Below are 21,162 nucleotides of genomic sequence, written 5' to 3' on the forward strand. Positions count from 1 at the left end.
AGTATTTAACAAAGAGTTAATATGATTCATAAACGTTTATCTTTTTTTCGAAATAATTCCAATTAATGGCAGTAAATCGTTGAAATTAATGTGACAACACGTCAGATCGTAAATTTGATTATCACAAATATTGTCGTTATAAAATAAACAAGTATTTAACGAATTTTTATGAATAGACATTTATGGATTTATTAATATTTCGTAAAGTATTATCGGTAAGTAAAACATTGTTGACATGATTAACGAAAAAAGAAATGAAGAAGTTATAAACATTTATTAACTAGAATCTATGTACAGATTTTCTATAAAAAAATCGCTTAAAGATTATATATATACTCTATTTTAAAATTGTCGGAATACATGTTTCTCATGCGCGAGTTTACTTTCTTAAACCACTATAATAATTTTTATCATACGAAGAGTCACTACTTATCATTTGTACAAATATAATAATTTACGTCATGCGCGCTAAAATTATGTATATATTTCAAGTCTACACATATGGAAGAGAGAATAATACTCATAAAATAGAGCATAGCATGTAATTCATTTCGCAGTCTTTCATTTGGTTCCATCGTTGCGAAAAGATTTTAAAATGATCTCGCTAATGAAGCTTATTTCACAGTTGAAAGATCAGTACACGCTTCACTGCAGAGATTTGGCATAATAGTATTATAATATTAGTATTATAATATTGATAGTATTATAATATTGACAAGTAGAATTAATAATATTTTTTGTGCCAAAAAAAATTAAATTTAAATCTATATATTTACACGTGTACGGGCAACGATATATAAGTCGGTTCATCTTCGACATATCTAACATTTTTGTAAATCGTTATACGAAGTTTATCGAGAATAATATTTCTGCTCTTTGGCAGATATTTTTTCATCTTTTCCTTTGCTGATACATTAGTTTTCTCTCGCCCTATACGATTTTAAATTACGTTTTTCTAATATGTATATACGGTAAATCTAATATATTATAAAACATTGATATAAAAGCTCAATGATCATATCGCACAGTTCATTTTTTTTCAATGTGCATCGCGCAGAAATACACAATGTATACACGTTATATATAATGTAATACCTATTTACAAGTTTTATTGACGCTCATCATCGACATAAATGATATTGGTCCGATATTACTTTCACATTCTATAAAACGAAATAGGAGTTCGCAAAAATAGATTCCATAGAACTAATCGTTGCGAATAGTACACCTTATAGAATTATATCAGGACGAACTTTCGCATTTAAAATGTAAAAAAACTTCCTATCAGGTGCTTTCCATTTAACGATATAAATCGACACAAGCGTCATTCTCTTTTTTCAATATCCAGTAAATAACAAAGATAACTTGTTGTGGATTTATGTCGCTAAATAAAAACCACTCATTGAAGAGTCTGAGATTTTTAAATATTTGACGAAAAGCTATATTTCATCGAGAAGCGAGATAATTCGTTGATCGCCATAATATCCGATTCGATTTCTTCATTTATAGTCAATACTGAGGATTCGGCGAATTTCTTTGGAAGTTATTTTGCGCGCTCTGACTTTGCTGAAGGGGTCCGGCCGGACTCGGTCTACCCTGATCGCGATATTGCGGTGGTCCAGGCATTTTGCCATAATTTCCTCGCGTGCAGCTCTGATAGCTACCGTACGCGGAATCGTCACTGCGCCTCGAAACGTGGCCGTACATGCTTTCGGGCCGTCTGGTGCTTGGCCCGTTATCCGAATTACTCGACAATGGTCCGTTCTGATGTTGTTGCTGCTGTTGCTGCTGTTGCTGCTGCTGCTGCTGCTGCTGCTGCTGTTGTTGCTGTTGTTGCGGTTGTTGCTGCGACGGCGGCGGTGGTGGCGGATGATTCTGTATCGAGGACTGACCGCTACTTTGACCGGACTGCTGCGAATTCTGACTGCTCGGCGGTGGTGCTGGTGCACGGCCGTAGACGCTGGAACCAGTAGATACACCGTAGATACCGTTTTCCCGTGTACTAAGACTCGTGGAGATCCCGCGGATGCCGTAGATGCTCTGCGTGCACTGCTGCAATTGGTTCTGCATGTTCTGATTGGTGCTGTTGTGATTCTGCGACGACTGGCTCGGTGGACCACCAGGTATGGGTTGGCTCTCGCGGTTACCACCGCTCTGGCAACCACCGTTCTGACCAAGTCTGATAGGATACAAACTCTGCGCCGGCACCAGTGGACCCGGCTTCGGGATCATCAGGCCATCCCGCGGGCCCGACGTCGATTTCGCGTAAACGCTCTGGGAGCGATTCAGATTGGCACGCGTCAACGGTGGCGATTTGCAGTAGAGCGATTTAGTGCCGCCGTAGATCGATTCGACGCGTTCCAACGCGGTTGGTGGTGCGCTGTAGATCGACGACGACGCGCCAGCCACTGGACGATAGGTTGCGTATGCACTGGGAAACTTGGGCCCGTTCGGTTTGTCCAGATCGTCGTACGTATCCTCGTCGGATCTCATGGAAGAATTATCGCCGTCGTCCATGTCGCGCGAATCCTTCGCGGGTCTGGGACTTAGGACGTACTCGTGAAGTAGAGCCGCCACGGCGCCTCCCGAAAGCGGACCTACCCAGTATACCCAATGATTGTCCCAGCGATTCATAACGAAGGCCGGACCCAACGCGCGCGCTGGATTTAGAAAGGGACTCTGAAAAAAATGTAAAAAAAATTATTAAATAATTAACAGCACCATGGATATTTAAACAAAATAATTCTTCTCATTAAGCTTGATTTTTACGTCTTCATTAAAAAAATTTCAGTATATTGTGACAATTATAAATAATTGCTATATTCTTCCCTCTCAAAAATTATGAAAATTTTTTACATATACTCTGAGAGATATAATATTTTATAATTTTTGTACGGAATGGAACACAAGGAAATAGACGAAGGTAGAAGTTTTTATAAGTAATAGATATGTACGAAGAAAGTTTGTACTGAACTCTGAGCGTATTTGATTTTGCAGAGAATTTACATTCAACACTTGTAAGAGGATGCTTTCAAGAATTTTTCGTTTTGGAGTGCATTGTACATTCGTTTCGGAGCAGGTGGGTCCAGGATTAAGTTCTTTCTTTCACCTTCCTGCTCACAATCAGTGTGTCCTCCAAGACCCCACCCTTCTCACTCGCCCAACGGCAGGTGCTCTTTAAAGATGCGGACATCGGTCCGATTGGAAAGAGTCCGAGAGAGACGTTTTTATTTATAGAACGGTTGTAAAGGAGAACATGCACAACGGAAGAAAGAACGCGATTCTTTTATCCAGTTATGTGTTTACAGAATAAGAATAATAATTAATGAATAATTAAGAAATAATAATTGATTATTGATTTAATAATTGAAAATTGCATCTAGATTATTTCATTTCCAATTTTTTCATGTCCATAATAATTTTTTAATTAAGACGATTAAATGATTAAGAAAAAGAACTTACGGAAACGAGAGTGGCCGCTGTATAAGCTGCGGCCAAAACCGCAGAAGCCTTTGAAGAAATCGTAGGTGGCAATGCTCTGGATGAATCCGCAGCGAAATGAGCTAGCACGATAAGCACAGACAGTGCTATTTCGACTAAAAGCCTCTCGATCGGGCCTCCTAGTCGACCGGGGGATGTCAGGGTCTGCGTATTCGAGGGTGTAGTTACTCTGAAATCAAAAGAGAGATTATATTAATATATGTATAATAGAAAGGGATAGTTCTTATATTATCTTTATTATATAATAAATATCATATATAGTTAGAATTACAGAAAGAAAACTAGTTAAAAATAGAAAATAGAAAATAGAAAAATTATTTTTTGAGGACGAGAGAAAATTATCGATCGTCAAAAATGATCACATATGGTCTCTTGTAGGACGATATCACTAGTATATGCGAGTTATGCGACTGCGGTGTAATATACGATGATTTTCCTATTGAAACTTGCCGCGAGACATGCACCCCGCATAGAAACCCCCTGCGATAAGTCGGTCCCAACGGTGTAATGTTTATATTAGCTAGTGCATCCTCCAGCCCTTAAACGTGACCCCGATGTACCTCTTGTGACATTTCCCTTGCATAAAATTCTCGTTGATTTTCTCAGCTCGTATAATCATATAGGGTCGCAGAGATATGACCTTCAATCATCTCCCACAAGTATATTCGATGACTGCATTTCACACACTTTTTTGCGAACTCAAATTTATTTGTTAAAATTCTTCGATAGTGAAAAAATATACGTATTGATATAATTCGATATAATTACAATGTGTTACAATTAAAAATTAATATAACATCGATTATTAATTTGTCAAAAGAAAGAAAATTAATTCAGAGAATTAATTTAAATTCAATTTTTTTCAACTTAAAGATTTTCAAGCCTTTTAAAAAGTGAATTAGAGATTATGGTTGTAAATAGACAAGAGAAATATTTGTATTAATTCTCGTATATTTTTTTTTATTTCAATCGAATTTTAAACAAGATTTGTTCTTTTTTCCATTTATTTATTCGACGATTTTGATTTTTTTCAGTGTTTTTTTTATTTTTTGTCCTCACTTTTATTCCTCCTGTTTATACATGCATAGACTATGCAAGTGACTTTCCTCAACCAAGATTCTTCTCGAGTACAGCATTCACAAGTTCCAATAAAATTACCATAATCATGTTTCTCGCATTATCATTTGTCTCAGACACTTCCTTTGCGATCAGACCGGAGGCTTTTCACGCGCAGCGTAATAAAAACACGATTATGCATTCATGATTGTAACAATTTTGGCATTTAACTTATTTAATGTACTGATAGGATCAAGATTTGTGATATATATTCGAAAAATTACCGGAATTCTTAGATTTTTGATTTAATAACATTAATAAATATGATTTTTTTATTGAATCAAAATATTCAATTGCTTTGTTCTCAAAATCAAAATCGATGTTTTTTGGGCAATTTACATAGTTATATTGAATTGATAATCTTAATGAATAATATTTTTATTCAAAATCTCTACACAAAGGTATAGAAATACACCTGTACGATTGGCGCCCTTCACAATTTCGCTCCACGAGTTACTCGATCGTGATTAATCTTACTAAATACTCATAGCTAAATACTATATTCGAATTGCGATTCGCCGTCCCTCATATTCTTCTTCATCATCAGACACGAAACACTCCCCTATCTCGACCATCGCAGTCGCAATGCAAATGACAGTATTCATCACCCCCCCTCCCTGTCTCTTTTCTTTCCCTATTTTCACCGAGAGCAAGTATGTCAAGAGAGCGAATTGATGAAATCAGAAATGCAGATCATGACCGCACAATTGGGATCAACTGCGGCAACAGACGAGAATCCCCGGTCGAATAAGGGAGAAAGAAACAGTAGCATTTTTATATTTATATGCGTGCCCTTGCGTGATAAGCGGATTTTTACTTCTTCGGCAGAAAAATCGCTCGGCAGTGTACATTTCCCACGTGAATATATTATGCTGCGATTGACGTGTGAGTGCATGAGAATGATAACGATGTATTTCCTTCATTGTATGATTTTTCTAAATAATTCTATTGAAAAACTCCATTCTCTCGAATGCGCATAATACAATAATATAATACTTCACAATCTGTCAGTTTTTTTTGCTGCCAGCTATATAAGTTACCTTTTTCAACAATTACCGGATGACCTTCGGTAGAATCGAAAGTGGAGCCATTAATCTTTGTTACTTAGGAAGATTTAACTGCATTCCAGTTTTTACTTTTCCATTTGTTACTTAGGAAGATTTAACTGCATTCCATTTTTTCTTTTAAAAGTTATTTTTGTCATGAGTGAAAAGATTTTTCCCATCTATTCTTACGATAGAATAGATCTATTCTACATCTATTCTAAGAATAGGGAGTAATCCCTATTCTTTTCCATAGATTATTTTCCATAAATCATAGATACAATTGTGAATATTTTTACATAAAGAAAAAATATTTCGAAATGTATTTTTCAAATAAAATTAAAATTATTTTTAACGGAAATTTTACTTCTGCACTATTACATATAGATATTATAAATAAAACTGTTATATCCTGATAGAATCAATGCTATATTTGATACATACATATATGTGTATATATACTCTCTAAAAGTGAATCAGTGTATTATCACTGTAATCAGTGCTGTACTTATAACTGCTTGTAATCAGTGAGTATTTACTGTTTTTCAGTGTATTGTTGTTCAGTGATACTGATTCACGCTAGTGAAAGTAGTATATATACTACTTTCACTAGCGTGAATCAGTGTATTATCAGATTCACTTTTAGAGAGTATATATATATATATATATATATATATATATATATATATATATATGTTTGTATGTAAAATTACCTTATAAAATGAATCTTTTCATTTTAAAAACAAAGTTTTATATGTTATTTTCTGGTATATTTACTCTTACTTATAACTGCTTGTAATCAGTGACTGTAATCAGTGACTATTATCTTTTTCAGTGATAATACACTGATTCACTCTAGTGAAAGTCGTATATATACTACAATGTATTATCTGAAAAACAGTAAATAGTCCCTGATTACAAGCAGTTATAAGTACAGCACTGGAAATCAGTGATAATACACTGATTCACTTTTAGAGAGTAGGTGTTTCATTTCTCATGATCTATTCCACATATGACTATTGTTGCAGGTTTCCGTAAAAATAGCGATCGGATGAAAGGCAAGTCGAATGCTTGTGAGCAGTAGCTTCGTGGGAGAAATTCGATGAGATTTTGACCCGGAGGCGGGCGCGTTCTCAGGACTCGTCGTACGCGATGAAAAGCTCGTGGTCATCGAGGCGAGACACGATGGAGGTAGGTTTAATCTTGCGTACACTTGACTCGAGAGCCGCAGCCAGTGCTTGGTGCAACCTGTGCCCCGTTTTCGCAATTCACACGAAGGGGCGAGAGACGTCCCGGCATAAACCCCTAGGGTAGATACGTCGGTGCGCCGTTTTAAATAAATTTAATTCAAGGGGATGCGGGATATGTATCGCCCCGAATCCCACCCTTCGTTGCGATTAACGAGCTATTGATACCCCCTTTCACGTACTGGACCACAGATCCCCTTCTCGAGGCTCGTCGAGACACGATCAACCCCCTCTGTCCTAGTCCGCCCTCTCCTAACCAAGTTCTGGATACTCCAAACTGCTCCAGAATCCCCCTGTACAAGGAATATCACACATGTGACGAGCGCGATAAACGACGAAAGCTCAAAGGGCCCGGAGATGATACGTTCGCTCCGATACCATTATAAAGTCTTGGCTATGGGAAAGTTCAGATGCTGAGGTTGGCATGGTCAGACCATAAAATTAGGATGTAGCATGAACCGTAAAGTCGTTGTGGGGGAGATGACGAAGAAGGGACAACGATATATTTCGTTTCGCTACAGACAAAATAGGAAAGGTGTATATTGACCTTGTATAAGTGCAATTGTATAAGTATTCAAATTTATTTAAAAGAGAGGAGTAGCACTGTTTTAAAAAAATAAATATAATACAAAGATATTTTAAAATACTACACTTTGTAATAATACATAAATTCGTGTTTCTAAATCAAAATATAAAAATATCAGAGAAATGTTAGAAAAAATTTCCCATATAATTATTAATATATTTTTATTCTAAATTGTATAAAAAGATGAGAAAAATGTACGATATAATCTCAATGGGAATCGGACCCGCATCGAATAACTTAAGCGTGGGACGAATGCGTAAAAATGTCAAAAAGATGAAATTATTACTCGGCAAAGTTGTAATTCTGTCCGTGTGTTATTAGCCAAGCAATAGTTCATCCGAATTTATGCGTGTTACAACAATTCGTCGTAAATTTTTTTGCGCTCGATGCATCCGCCCACTTTCTCTTTTCTCGCTTTTGAAAAACCGACTGCGATTGTGACCAGGTACAGACCGGTGATTTCGAGTCTCATCTTTCACGATCAATGTGCTTCCTTGCGCGAAGTGTGCGCTGCACCGTAACAAAGAATTCTATAAAAGAGGACGTAAAGCGTACATATGGGGGAGGGAAGAAACAGATCGCCCTACAATTCCTCGGTATTGTTTAAAGTTGAAAAAGGTAGAGACAGGAAGCGCATACCGACCGATTAAAATATCAGCAAATCACCTACGTACAACGCCCATTCATTTTTCCTTTCGAAGTAAATAATGATGACACATAATTTTGGCTGTAATTGAGACGTACAACTGGATTATCATCTCTGTATTATTATCTCTAATGCACCAACAATGCATCCAGCAGAACTTTTTCTTTATTTGTTAGGCATACGATAATAAAAAAAATTTCTTTTATGCGAAATATTGAATAATCGATAAGATAATATAAAAATATGTAACATTTTTCATCTAAAGTGAACAAATTCTTCTAAAACCCTAACTGATTATACAATTAATAAATCGATAACTATAGATTTAATTACAAAGCAAAAATGTCTTTTTAATGGACAGAAAGACAGAAGGGAAGTTGCATGGGTTAAATGAAACCTTAAACAAAGCGGAGTACTAGGCTGCGAGGTAGTAATACTGCGGAAATGGTAGGGTCGAGGAATAATTGTCGGTATCCTTCAGACGGTCGAAAGGGAGCGAATTGTGAGAGGACAACGCGGTCATTTGCCGAGACTCTTAAGTAATAATGCAAATGACGCTTCTTAAAAATAATTCTTAGTTAATTCAGCCGCAGCTCTTCTCGATATTAAAACACATTAAAAGCAAAAAATTATTATTTTCAAATATTCAGTAAATTTCACAAAACTGACATGTTAATAGTGATGTCATAAGACTTGCATATTTTCTGAGTTTAAAATTAAAAGCTATAGAATAAATAGCTTTTTAGCAAAAATTTATTTAACAACAATCAAACTTAATATACTATCCTATAATGTCTAAGTAATAATGCAAATATACGAATCTATAAATGTAATACAATATAATTTTACATTCTTTTATAATTACAATTATTTCTTTTTAATTTTTTATTAAAATTATTATAAATTTTATATTAAATTAATTCGGTAAATGCACATAAATAATCGCGATTTGACATGATAATCCATGTAAATGTAAAAACGATGCAAAAATCCTATTGACCTTTTAGATATGATAGAAGGGCGATGCAGCTGCCCGAGAGTGAGAGCGAATCACGCGCGCATGTCTTCTCCTATATAGATCTATAAATCGCCTTCATACGAGGATACACGTGCCAGCCACATGTTGCACAAAAGGAATCCTCCGTGGTCCTTTTTGGGCGCCGTATAGCGTAAGTCGCCGTCACAAAGGAGCTTTAGGACCCCATAAATGATTCTCCTTCGTCGGGGGGTCCGACGACACGGCAGATGTTTTACGTCTCCGGGACTTCGAAGATGTCTATCCGCGCACCGGACACGCTTAAGGATACATAATACCGATAAGATAAAAGAGAGACGGAAACTCGCGATCAGTCCACGTAATGTCTGACGTCTTTCCTGTGTTCGCTACCAGATGCAATATTAATTTTGATACTTTGAGCTAATTTAAATCAACGACATGTTCAAATCTTCCGAATTGAAATTGTGTTCCTATTCAACTTCAATTTTTTCACATTTCTAAAAGCTTTTGATAGGTTTAATTAATATAGACATTGAATTATTTTGTATTTCAAATAGATACAAACATTTATCCACTTAGAAATTTAAAAGATGAACTTTCCGCAAAACTATAAATTAAATAATTAAAAAAAGAGAATGATTTAACTATTAAAAGTGGATGTTAGAATGAAAATTGAAAGCAGAAAAATTTCGATATAGATTGTGGAACGATTATTTCAATCGAGAAGTAAGACATTTTTGCGATTAAATAAAAAAATTGATGCATTTGAATGATTTATTGTCTATATGGTAAATATAAGCTTCTTGTTCTAGATTTATAAATACTGGATATTTAAAAATATCCGAACGTATCTTTCTTTCTTTTTTGCTAAATATTTCTTAATTTATCATTAACATGTACGAAAATGCAATTGACGTGTAGATACCGAGGGGTAAACCGCTGAGGGCATTGCGGTGTACAGATTTGAGGCATTACTGGGCATTGCTTGGACATTACTTGGGCATTACTTGGGCATTATTAGGTTTTATTGAAGTATTAATGCGTATTATGGACGTTATTAAAGTATTATTAAGTCTTTTCTTCCAAATAATAATTTTAAATTTATTAAAATTTAAATTATTAAATTTTAAAAATTTAGCAGTAATACCCAGGAATTGGGCATTAGTAGGCATTAGTGTACATAATTTTGATCAGCGGTTTACCCCTCGGTAGATACGTTATATTGAGAAGTAAAAATTAAGTTCCGTCAAAACTTTTTGCCGGCTTCTGATATCTTAAAATAGCACGCACACTTATACTTTAGTCATGAAGCTAATTTTAAAGTATAAAACTCGCGATACACGCGTGCATCCAATCCATTGCTCCGCAGGGAAGGAATGGAAAGGTTCTTGAAAACGAACACGTGGTTGCGACCATCTGTTGGCATCCTACTCTGCTCGACCTAACCCAACCAAACCGGCCCGTTTTAATATAATGGAAGTTCTTTTTTTTTCATTTACGGGATCCGCCAATGTTGGCGGATCTTACAATGGAGTTTACGTTTTTTTGATTCGAGAGCATCACATTGTTTGACACATGCGTACATTCTACGAAAAGAATTAAGAAATCACTATATCTATAATATTATAATGCAATTATATATCATTATATATTATTATATATTTCTTTTGAATATAATTTTATTGTATTATATGAAGTTGTTATAAAATGTTGAGTGCGCTTCTAAAGATTGACCATAGCATCTCACATCACAGTTCTCACGTATCGCACTGGTTTTGTGTCCCTAAACGCGATAAAAGTTCCTTCCATTTTGTTTAATCTAAAGATGGTAACATATTTACGAAATCAGAAAATATTTTGACATTTATATACACAGATAACAAATTCTTATCGTTTGAAGGAATATCTTCCTAGAACTCACGTGACTATTCACTTCATCTTGATAAAACATCAAAGAAAAAATTTCTATCAGAATGTATCCAGAGAGAAATTAATTAAATTCAACTTGACCTCTGATTAATAAATGTGTCAAACGAGCAAGGTTTTCTCTAGACAGCCTCTGTTAAATTTATTCCTATTACTTCAAGGATATCGGGTAGGTAGTACCGTAAGCTCCGATATTGCACTGTCATAATACACGACATTCGTGTCATTGAAAATATAACGTACCGATAAACGGAAAGGAGACTGGGTTCGGCCGGGTCCAAAGTTGTAAAGGAACGGAATCCGCAACATCCGCGAGCGCATGCTTTTGTGTCGCTTCTCAGTAAAAGGCGTTTCGGGCAGGTAAAGCATTCCTGAGCGCCGACAGAAAGACCATACTACCTGACCCACCTGGCTTTCACGTATTTTCGGCCCGAGAAACGTCGGTTTCTCCTGCATCCACTATAGACGAGACTATATATTTTTAAATTATGAAAACTTATTTGTGCAAAAATGCTCTAATAATGAGTTTATCGTACGTATTTATACACTATTCTTACAATCAGTATAATTAAATGTTTTAATGATATAATAAATGCGTAATTTTAAAATCTGTGTTTATAGAATATTCTATGTATTAATATTTAATAGAATTTATTTAATAGAAAAATACGTACATACAATAACCAATTTGATAAAAAATTAGTTAAATTGTAAGGGTTACATAGAATTATGTAAGCAAAAAAAATATCATCAGAAAATGAAATAAATCCAAGAAGAATTTTATGAGAATCGATTTGGTGATATGAAGGATTTTTCGAAAAGTACGGATTAAGAACTCAATATCTGAGACCTTTCAAGAAGACGCGAATATTGCATATCGTAGCTGAATCTTGCTATATAAACCACACTTTTCGGTTATTTGAATATCTTTGAGCAAAGACGGGGATCTACTATCCTCCTATCGTCTTATCCAAACATCTCGATATAATACACACTAGAACTGTTCACTCTTATCATAATACACATATTAAAAAAGCAAAAGATGCATATAAATACATCATCATATAAATTCTCTTTTGATTTATCTTTAGAAACTTTAAATAAATTTGACAGTACGAGCTTTGGAAAATATTAGTATAATGACATTTCAAATGAAAAAATAAATCTTAAATTTGCTTCGAAAAAAGATGTGAAATATACTGTTAATTTTTTTTATATTTAAATACGTAAAAAAATATCATTTATTCGATTTAATTAAACATATCTCGATCAAAGTATGACAGGAAATCCTTATCTTTTGAATAAGAGATAAATAAAGGGAATTTGCGCGCACACCTTTCTCATTAATCTCGAATAGATAGTTTCAGTGATGGTGGTTCGATGACCAAGGCAAGAAATATACCACCACCCATGAACGACATACACAACCACAAAAGCTGTGCGGCAAAGCTGTTTTCATTCCTGGACATCCGGTTCGACACGCGCACTGCGTGTGTCTTGCCTGACGTCATAACACACCTGCCATTTCACAGCTGTTTCCTCAATTCGTGGTATTAGTAGAGAACCCCCTTGATAAATAGATTTAACTTGAACCACCCTGCGACCATTGCTTTCTTCGGTTTTTAAAAAGCAGAAAATTTGAAAGAATTAAGTAAAATCTAAAAACGATATGACGAGAGAGTTTCGTCTTAGTATTTGATATTATAAAATACCATTAACTACAGAATTTTTTTGAAAATTTCTATAAAAACTGAAATATCATAACTTTAATTAAGCCTTAAATTAAAAATCTACGAGAAGATAAGGTCGTTTAAATTATTTCATTGTTTGAACAATATTATTTCATTGTTTGATTTCTCTATCTTTCATTGTATTAACTATAATGCTTGAAAAATGCTAATTAAAAGAATGCATATTATATCAATTCTATACACACAAATTATGCTTAAAATTAGATTTGGGAATCTCATGATGTATTCTAGACGTATTCATGATGTATTCCTATTTTTTCATTTATAAAGAATTTAATCATTTTTGTCGCAGTCTGAATTATTATCTTTCTAAACGATTGCACGAGTTTTCGGTGTCGCGAGAGTCATACTCTCAAACGCGAATTTCGTGCCGATATATCAGATATTCGACGGCAGAAATTATTCAAGCAGATTCATTTTGCATAGATTACGAAACCATAAGCCGAACTTTATTGGCAGCTGCAAAGTTTTGGCCAAAATATTGGCGGCGCTAGGAATTAGGTCTAACTTTGATAAATTGGAAATCTTTCAATTGAGAATATCTATGGAAAACCTCGTCTGAAAGGATGCCCACATATCGGCATCGTGCACGCTTACCTGGCGCACGTGTCTCAAGATTTCAATAGACTAATTTTCGAAGCATCCAATTTCGTGATCCTCCTCGCATACGACTGAAAATCACTAAATCTGTGCTTCGTCATATAATCGGGAAAACGAAGAACTCTAAATATATTTGTAGATATTGCAGGATTTATTTTTGTAAACATAATATTGCTAGAAATATTTCACAATTTTTAAAAAAGCAAATATACAGTTGTAAAAATAAATTAATATGAGCTGATAAAAATAAATAGCAAATAAAATTTTAAGAGAAATTTCTTTACATATGTTATTGATAATATTATTTATCTTCGTTGACTTTTATATTCTTAAAAATATAGATTTTTTAAGCATATGCCTAATTTGACTAGATATAAAATAAAACTCCATATTATCTTGACACATAAACAGAAAACACTTTTTAAGTAAAATATTTCACAACTATTCTTTCGGCAAAAAAAATTACTCCCTTGCGAATGCAGTAATGGAAGAATCCTGTAAGTGCGCGTAATGAAGAGATGACAGTAAATTCTTCACGGATAATTAAATTCGCGGCTCCCGCTTCTATCATTTTTTTCTCTCCCCTACCATTCTTTGCCTCAGTTTAGCTTATCGAACGATTTTTATATTTATTACCTTGCGCGCGCGTGTTTGGGACAGACAACGATCGCGGATAAGAACGATAGGGGCGCCAAAATCCACCCCTCGGATTCCCCACAATTCCTATCTCCGGGTCCCTTTTTCAGTCCTTCACCACCCCCGGAAAACGTCGCGACGTGTGTTTTACACCCGCCACCGTTAGTCGGCGAAGTCGCAACAGATGCAAGTGCATTCTCCGCACCTCTCGCGCTCTTTTTCTCTCTCTCGATCTCACGCCCCGACTTTTTTTCTGTACCGAGCTCGACGGTATTCCCCCGAGATGCCTCGGGAAAGGGCCCTGTTGGTCGTCCGGTTAACTAGAGTATTGTTCGATTATTATTTCAGTACATATCGCGCACTTGTTACCTCTTTGTGCGGTCATATGGTGGTTGGAGGGTGACCAGCGAGTGTCACGAGATAGAAGACGTGACGAGTTAGAGAGAAACACGCGCAGCATCACTTGGCATAATAGAGATAAAAGTATCAATACAAGAAAGTATAACGATTAAAAATATAGAGATTAAAGATTTTAAACGCATAAAACAAATATATGTATGTTACCACAATATATATACAAATATATCATATCTCAATAAATTTATAATATTAGATCAAAAATAAGTAATAGATTGTAAAAAAGGAAGAGATATGATAAAAGAGTCCTTTTCGCATTTTTTTTATGAGGCGTAACTTATTAATAACGTATAATATTAATAACGTATACAGTTAAAAATTGTAATAAAACGTGTCGCGATAAGCCTAATGATTTTTTAAATCAGAATTTTAAATTACAGCTTTTTAAATTTATTATTAGAAAAGAGAAACTTGGATATCTCTTTTGGTTATATGGTTTTTTAAATATTCAAAAACAAGAAAGTCACGCACGTAGAGGCACGCGACGGCACGACAGTACATAAAACCAAATTTAGCAGGATACATCCGTCCCCGGCGAAGAAAGGAGTCGAAGCGACGGACGAAGAACGGACAATGATCTCCGCAACGCGGCGGGAACATCTGCTCGGTCTTGGCGCACCGTCGCTCTCGAATCGCTCGCGTCCTCCTTCACGGCCCGATCGGCCCGATGCCGTGAAACTTGTCCCACCTCGATATGTGCATGCATAGGTGTTCATTATCCTCTTCCAGTCTCCTCTTTTCGTTCGACGGTGCCCGTACGCCGCCTCGCGCGTTCCTTTTTCCGCACGATCTTTTTTGGTCCACGGGGAAACATCTGCGGCAGCTGCGAGGCGATGGACCGCCGCCGGGACCTCGGCTCCTCGTACGAGGCAGGTGCTCACCTTCTCGAGGCTCTCCCTCGCCTGCCAATTACGCGTGCCTCTTTCTGCCTCTCCCACTCTCGTTCCATTTCTCGTCCTCGCCGCCTCCGTCGCGCTGCCTCTTTCGTAGTTTTTCTCTCGCCTTCTCTCGTTACCATCCCTTCCTCCCCCCGCACATTGCCGTTTTTATTCCCTTCCTCCCCCGCCCCGTTCCTCCGCCCTCTATCTCCGAGTTTTGATCTCCTTCATCCTGTTGCCCTCGTGCCAACTTCTTGCATTCCTTCGCGTGTTTTAACACGCTCCACCTTTCCTCCTCAATTATTGAACAGGTAAAGTTTTATCGAACCAACTGTTCTTTTTATATGTTTGGTAAAAAAGTTCTATGACATTTCTCCAGCAGTTATTCGTTAATCGGACAACATTTATAATAATCCTTCCTTTCTATCTTCGATGTTGTCTTTCGATCTTTTTCATTGAATGTCCCACGTGACAACTTGAGCACTTTAACGTGTCTCTATCTAATTATCAAAGAGAAAAGACACACACAGGTATTATTTCCCAAATTTTTTCAGTAGAAAAAACTATTAGACACGTTTAATTGAATGTAGACTAAAGTCGTTGTTCCATAAAAGTCTCAGTCTATGTTACATTTGAAGGTATTTAATATGTTCCTATAATATCGCATGTTTTCCCGCTGAATGTCTTTCTGCTGATTAAGCGGATATTATAAATAGTGCAATTATTATTCAGGTATTCTTTGCATCGCCATTCCCTTCTATAGCCTTCTTATCGCCTTCTTTTTTCATCTTGTTCGTGCTTAAAGTTGCTCTTGCTTCGTTTCATGCTCCTTCTCTTTAGGCTTTCTCAGCTGCCGCTACTTAAAGAGTAGCTTACTTGCTCTCTCTCAAACGATGCGCCGCTTCTCTTGGTCCAGCGCGCAGCTCCATCCAGCTTCCCCCTTTCATTTTTTCTCACTCTTCGAGATGGCAGCCGTCTGCCCATAGGCGAGATCGAGGCACGTGCACTAGCTTGTACATCTCGAGGGCGATTTGCAAATGGCTCGGAGATGTGTGCACTTTTATATATCATAATGTTTCTGGAGAACGAATTAGAATGTTCATATTTCGTAGAGTAGATTATATTTTCTCGTTTTTACAGAAAACTCTATAAAGTTTTCATATTAAAATGTAATATAGAAAAGTTTATAATTAAAATAAAATATAAAAAAACCTTGTTTTCGCTTTAGCTTGTAATGCAATAGCAAGGAGAATTGCATGATATAGGAAATATTTTTATCAAACCTTGTATTCATGTTCCAGTTAAATTTGCATAAGAAATATATTAGTATATGTCATATATGCTTGATGGCAAGCACTGTTTACGTTATGCGATACTATTCGTTTCATGTTGAAGGAACTTATCTATAGTCCAGCTATACAAGATACACATTACATTCTCCACCGTTCGCAAGATCGGAAACAATTCCTTGGAATGTTATGGATTGACATTTTATTCATATAGAGATAAATTCATTTCATTACTTTTAATGTGTTTTGTCGTTAATGAAAAATTTTGTTTAAAAAAAAGTGCAAAATTACTCAAAGAAATATTTGCTTCGTTTGCCCTATTATAATCATCATATGAAATAAAAATCACGATGATTGGTATTATTTATGCTCCTCCCGAAACACTCGCTCAGCCTACCAATCACCGTACGAACACTTGGAAGAAAACTCGACCCGACTTTGGATGGGCCACATGCCTTCCTGGTTCTATCTAGCAGCTGTCTTCACGAGACAGTGAATCTCATTCTGCTCTTAATACCGCTCAACACTAAGGATCTATACTACTTTATACATCGAGTAATATCAAGATTTTTCATTACTCATAATTGAAAAATTGCTATTATTTTATTAAGTAATTATGCTTACTATCGGCTAAATATCAGAATAATTTAAAGACACTTGTTGATTTGTTGAATTTTAAGAACTTGTAAAAATCGATATGAAAAAGTTGAGAAAATTAAATTTGAATTTATTTTGATAAGTTTTTCTCAGAAATGAAGAAATTATGCAACTGTTGAAACGATCTTGCATTGTTCTTAAAGACTAAAAATACTTTGCCAATTAAAAAGATTCTGCTTATACGAGATGTATCGTAATACTTAACATTTTTATAATATTTTCAATCTTCAGTTATTAGCTAATAGCTTTAAACGAACATGAAATAATAATAATCGAAAATATCTTATATTTTTTAAATGCTTATTTTATGGTTGTTGACAACCTCGACCAACATTGCGCAACAAATTGAATTGTTTCGAGATCCATTGGTTCTCAAAGATGCATGTGCTTACCCATAAAGCATCGCCGCCCCAGCTATACCACCACCGCATTGTGCTGCTATATAGAGCACCGCGCGAAGTGGGGAAATCCGTCTGCACAAAGCGAACGATAGCGAGACCGCTGGATTTACATGTCCACCTGCGTAAAAAAGGTTTTCCGTATAAAGAAGAGGGAAGAATCTCAAAGAATACAAGGATTACGCGATTTTTTACTCGCTTGTATACCGTTTGATCGACGTTCCTTTTTTTAAACAGCGACATTCGTCTTCGTTTATATTGCTCAAAAATTGTAACATTAATCAATTTAATTTGTTACAATTCTCGAGTCAATGCGAAATTGATACAAATCGGAAAATTAAATTACCAACCACGGCTTGATGTGAATTACGACAAAAATAATATATTCCTCGTAGAGCGCTTGTGAAGACATTAAATAAATTTTCTCTTTCTTTCAAGCAATAATTCTCTTATTATATATATAAATTACATAGATTAATATAAATTTAGAGAATCAATTTTCGTTATAAATGATTGCTCAATGAACTGAAATAGAATTAAATTGGCGGGCACGTGTATCCCATTCATTCGTGAAACCATAGTGAATGAGGAATAATCGAGATCGAGTTTCCGTAGTATACGGGAACTGAAAGTTTATACTACACGCGTATTGTGCGCGCGGTGGAACGTACTCTGACAGTACCCACATATGCGTTCCGATAGACACGCACAATGCGGTAATATCCACATCCACGCCACCGGCGTAATCAGTTAACGAGTCAATCGAGAGAAATCGCGAGGGCCGCTGCTCGTCAACGATACGAACATAGAAGAAGGAACACGACTATTCACGCAACGAGATAGTTGCTTCGAGCAGTTCGCGACCCTTTACGTAATTATTCTCTGAATACTTTGCAGAAAGAAGATACGCACGCATATGTGTATAAGCCTCACGCATGCAATGTAAGATGTACAAATTAAGATCAAACAAATTGTTTACTATTGGCGATAGTAGAGATTGTACTTATAAACTTACGAGAGAAAGAGAAATATTAATTATTATTTGAAATAATAAAATAAAAATGTGTTATATATTAGTAAAAAAAATTTTTGAAGATGATCGGATATCTTTTCTTTTATTTTTTATGTATATTTTGAAGTTTTATATATATTTAAAGTGACTAACTAATTGCTTCTTTCTAAACACTTAAATAGAAGCAAAAATTAATTAAATTAAAATAACAATTAATCAATTTTGTGATTACAAAAGTAAAATTTCCAAAATTCCAATTAAACATTGGATTGAAGACTATTATGTATAAAATATAGCCGTTGTTTTTTTCGAATGAATTTCATCTCTCAAAACATGACAACAGATACACAGGAACTTTATCTCCTGAATTTCATAAAAAAGTGATGCAATAATTCTTACCACTTATATGGCTGAAGATGAGAGAAATAGCTGCGATAGTAAAGCCGGAAGCTATGGCGGTGGCTAATACAGAGAGACCACTTCCGGATACGGCGGAGGCAGCGGCTGCACCGGCCACCACCAGACTGAAGAGGAAAGTAGCGAAGCACTCGACAGCCACTGCTCGCCAAAGCTCTAAACTACGAGCCTCGATGGACATGGGTGGTTTTCTGTCAATGACTTCGGCATTGTTTTCCCGAAGAGCCGATAGTCTGGACAGGATGGTGATGATGTGCGAGTCGACCTCGCGCGCCAAAGACTCGGTTGTCATCCTTGCTTTCGTTGTTGCTCGATCACGAATAGAAAAAGAGAAAAATACGACACGACGAAGTGTGCTTTCGCTCTCAGAACATGTTCTTTCAGAATGATGTGATTCTCACGTGCACTTTTACGCTAATGTCAATCGAAAAGACCGCGATCACACTGATCGATCGGGTGCGATTCGCTACCGTCCTTCAACGATATTGTAAATTTTCCCAATGGAAACTCAAAAACTGATCTTTCCTCTCTCAAGATACCGTGACATTCGCGACTATTCTCGGTGAATTCTTCGAGTGAAATAAACTCGAAGTGTTGTGAGCGCGGCCGAAGGAGGATGTACTCGATGTTGTCCGACCGCCAACGCGCTCGCGAGTGGCAAGCCAACGCGATGGCGAACAAGTGGGCCCTGCAGACTGCAGAGCGTAAGCGCGCCTTCACCACCTTACCACCCCCCCTCTCTTCGATCAGTATACCCGATATGTCGGTGCATCTGTGAAGCTGCGCATTCGAGCTCCTCACATCATCACTGTCACTACTACTATTAAATACTAACCGAATAATGTCTAAAACTTTAGAAACTCTTTTTTAAAGACTGAGTATACGCTGAGAGGTTTTTGATCTTTATCTTCGTAAGATAATTATAAAGTGCGTAAAATAATTATAATTATAAAGTATATTATTTTTACAATTAAATAGTGAGACTTTTTTGTATTAAAAAAACAAATTATTTATTTAAAGAATTATTTTATCTTCTCATAAACGCTTTTTGGTGTCTTTATATTTCTATATCTATTTTTTTATCGCCTCTATTTTATATTATTAATCTGATCTATGAAAAGTAAATTGTTATATTTTAATAATTGAAAGTTATTTAATATATAAAAATAAATACAATAATAATATACAATAATAAATGATAATTAATTATTTTTGTTTCTTACACTTGAAATATGCAAATATAAGATTTGATATCTGCATTTATTCCATGGATCTCACTCGCGAATTTTCACTGATATTTACAAATGCAAAGAACACATTATTGAGATTATACAAATTATAAAATATTATAAAAAGATAAAGAAACTTTTCATCTATATTCAAATATTAATTCAATATTAATTTAATCAAAAGAGTCTATTAATTATTAATGCTTTTTACTTTATTGAAATTAATGAATTGCGCTTTCAATATTATAAATCACTGTTTTTAAACTCCGCAGAATTTTCGTGTAGAATTAATGCAAAAATATTGTTTCCTATCCGATTAATTATTAAATAATTAATAAATGTAATTCTTATTATTCGTCTGTATAAAACAATGTAATACTTAATATACACATAAAATAGTGTGTATGAGAAATATAAGAAAACGGATCGAGTGTTCTAATAGAAACTATTAAGAATGGCATCGCGTGTATTACCTTTAGTTAAGGTACTTAAGCTTAAATGCGCGCATCATTAGCTGTGAGCTTCCATTCACCAATGTGTACGTTGGAGTCTGCGGATGATAAAAATAAACTAAATAAATAAACCATCGCGTATACACTTGACTCAGTGGTGGGTCTTATTCCCACGAGTTCAAAGAGTACCATAATGTCCATGTTCCCACAAAAAAGGGATATACGCACGACGGGGCATGAACAACGAGTATAATATCGTACATTTAGACAAACTTTACAAGCGAATGTCAGACATAAATGATCACCTCGAAGGTCATCTTATACAAAATTGCATTGATTTTTCGTATTAAAAATGCGATCGATA

General features: G+C 35.5%; 2 protein-coding genes across 3 annotated transcripts in view; one reads left to right on the top strand and one right to left on the bottom strand.

Annotated features, from left to right (window-relative positions):
• Gli (carboxyl ester lipase-like protein Gli) overlaps positions 1–21,162 on the top strand; it is a 32,808-nt gene that overhangs the window by 753 nt on the left and 10,893 nt on the right. For both annotated transcript variants that reach the window (XM_083081279.1, XM_083081277.1), the window contains one exon: positions 6,689–6,851. The gene's annotated coding sequence lies outside the window, so the exon portion shown is untranslated. The remainder of the gene's footprint in view (positions 1–6,688; positions 6,852–21,162) is intronic.
• Positions 256–19,799, bottom strand: Bib (MIP channel family protein big brain). Its single transcript, XM_083081283.1, has 4 exons — positions 19,100–19,799; positions 17,683–17,809; positions 3,463–3,670; positions 256–2,679 (listed from the first exon to the last, which is right to left on the bottom strand). The coding sequence occupies exons 1-4, from the start codon at positions 19,407–19,409 to the stop codon at positions 1,510–1,512; spliced, it is 1,815 nt and encodes a 604-aa protein (XP_082937409.1). The 5' UTR covers positions 19,410–19,799; the 3' UTR covers positions 256–1,509.

The sequence above is a fragment of the Camponotus vicinus genome, unplaced genomic scaffold, assembly GCF_025532165.1.
Source record: "Camponotus vicinus isolate PSW18456_S1 unplaced genomic scaffold, iyCamVici1.0 SCAF_11, whole genome shotgun sequence".
Lineage (NCBI taxonomy): Eukaryota > Metazoa > Arthropoda > Insecta > Hymenoptera > Formicidae > Camponotus > Camponotus vicinus.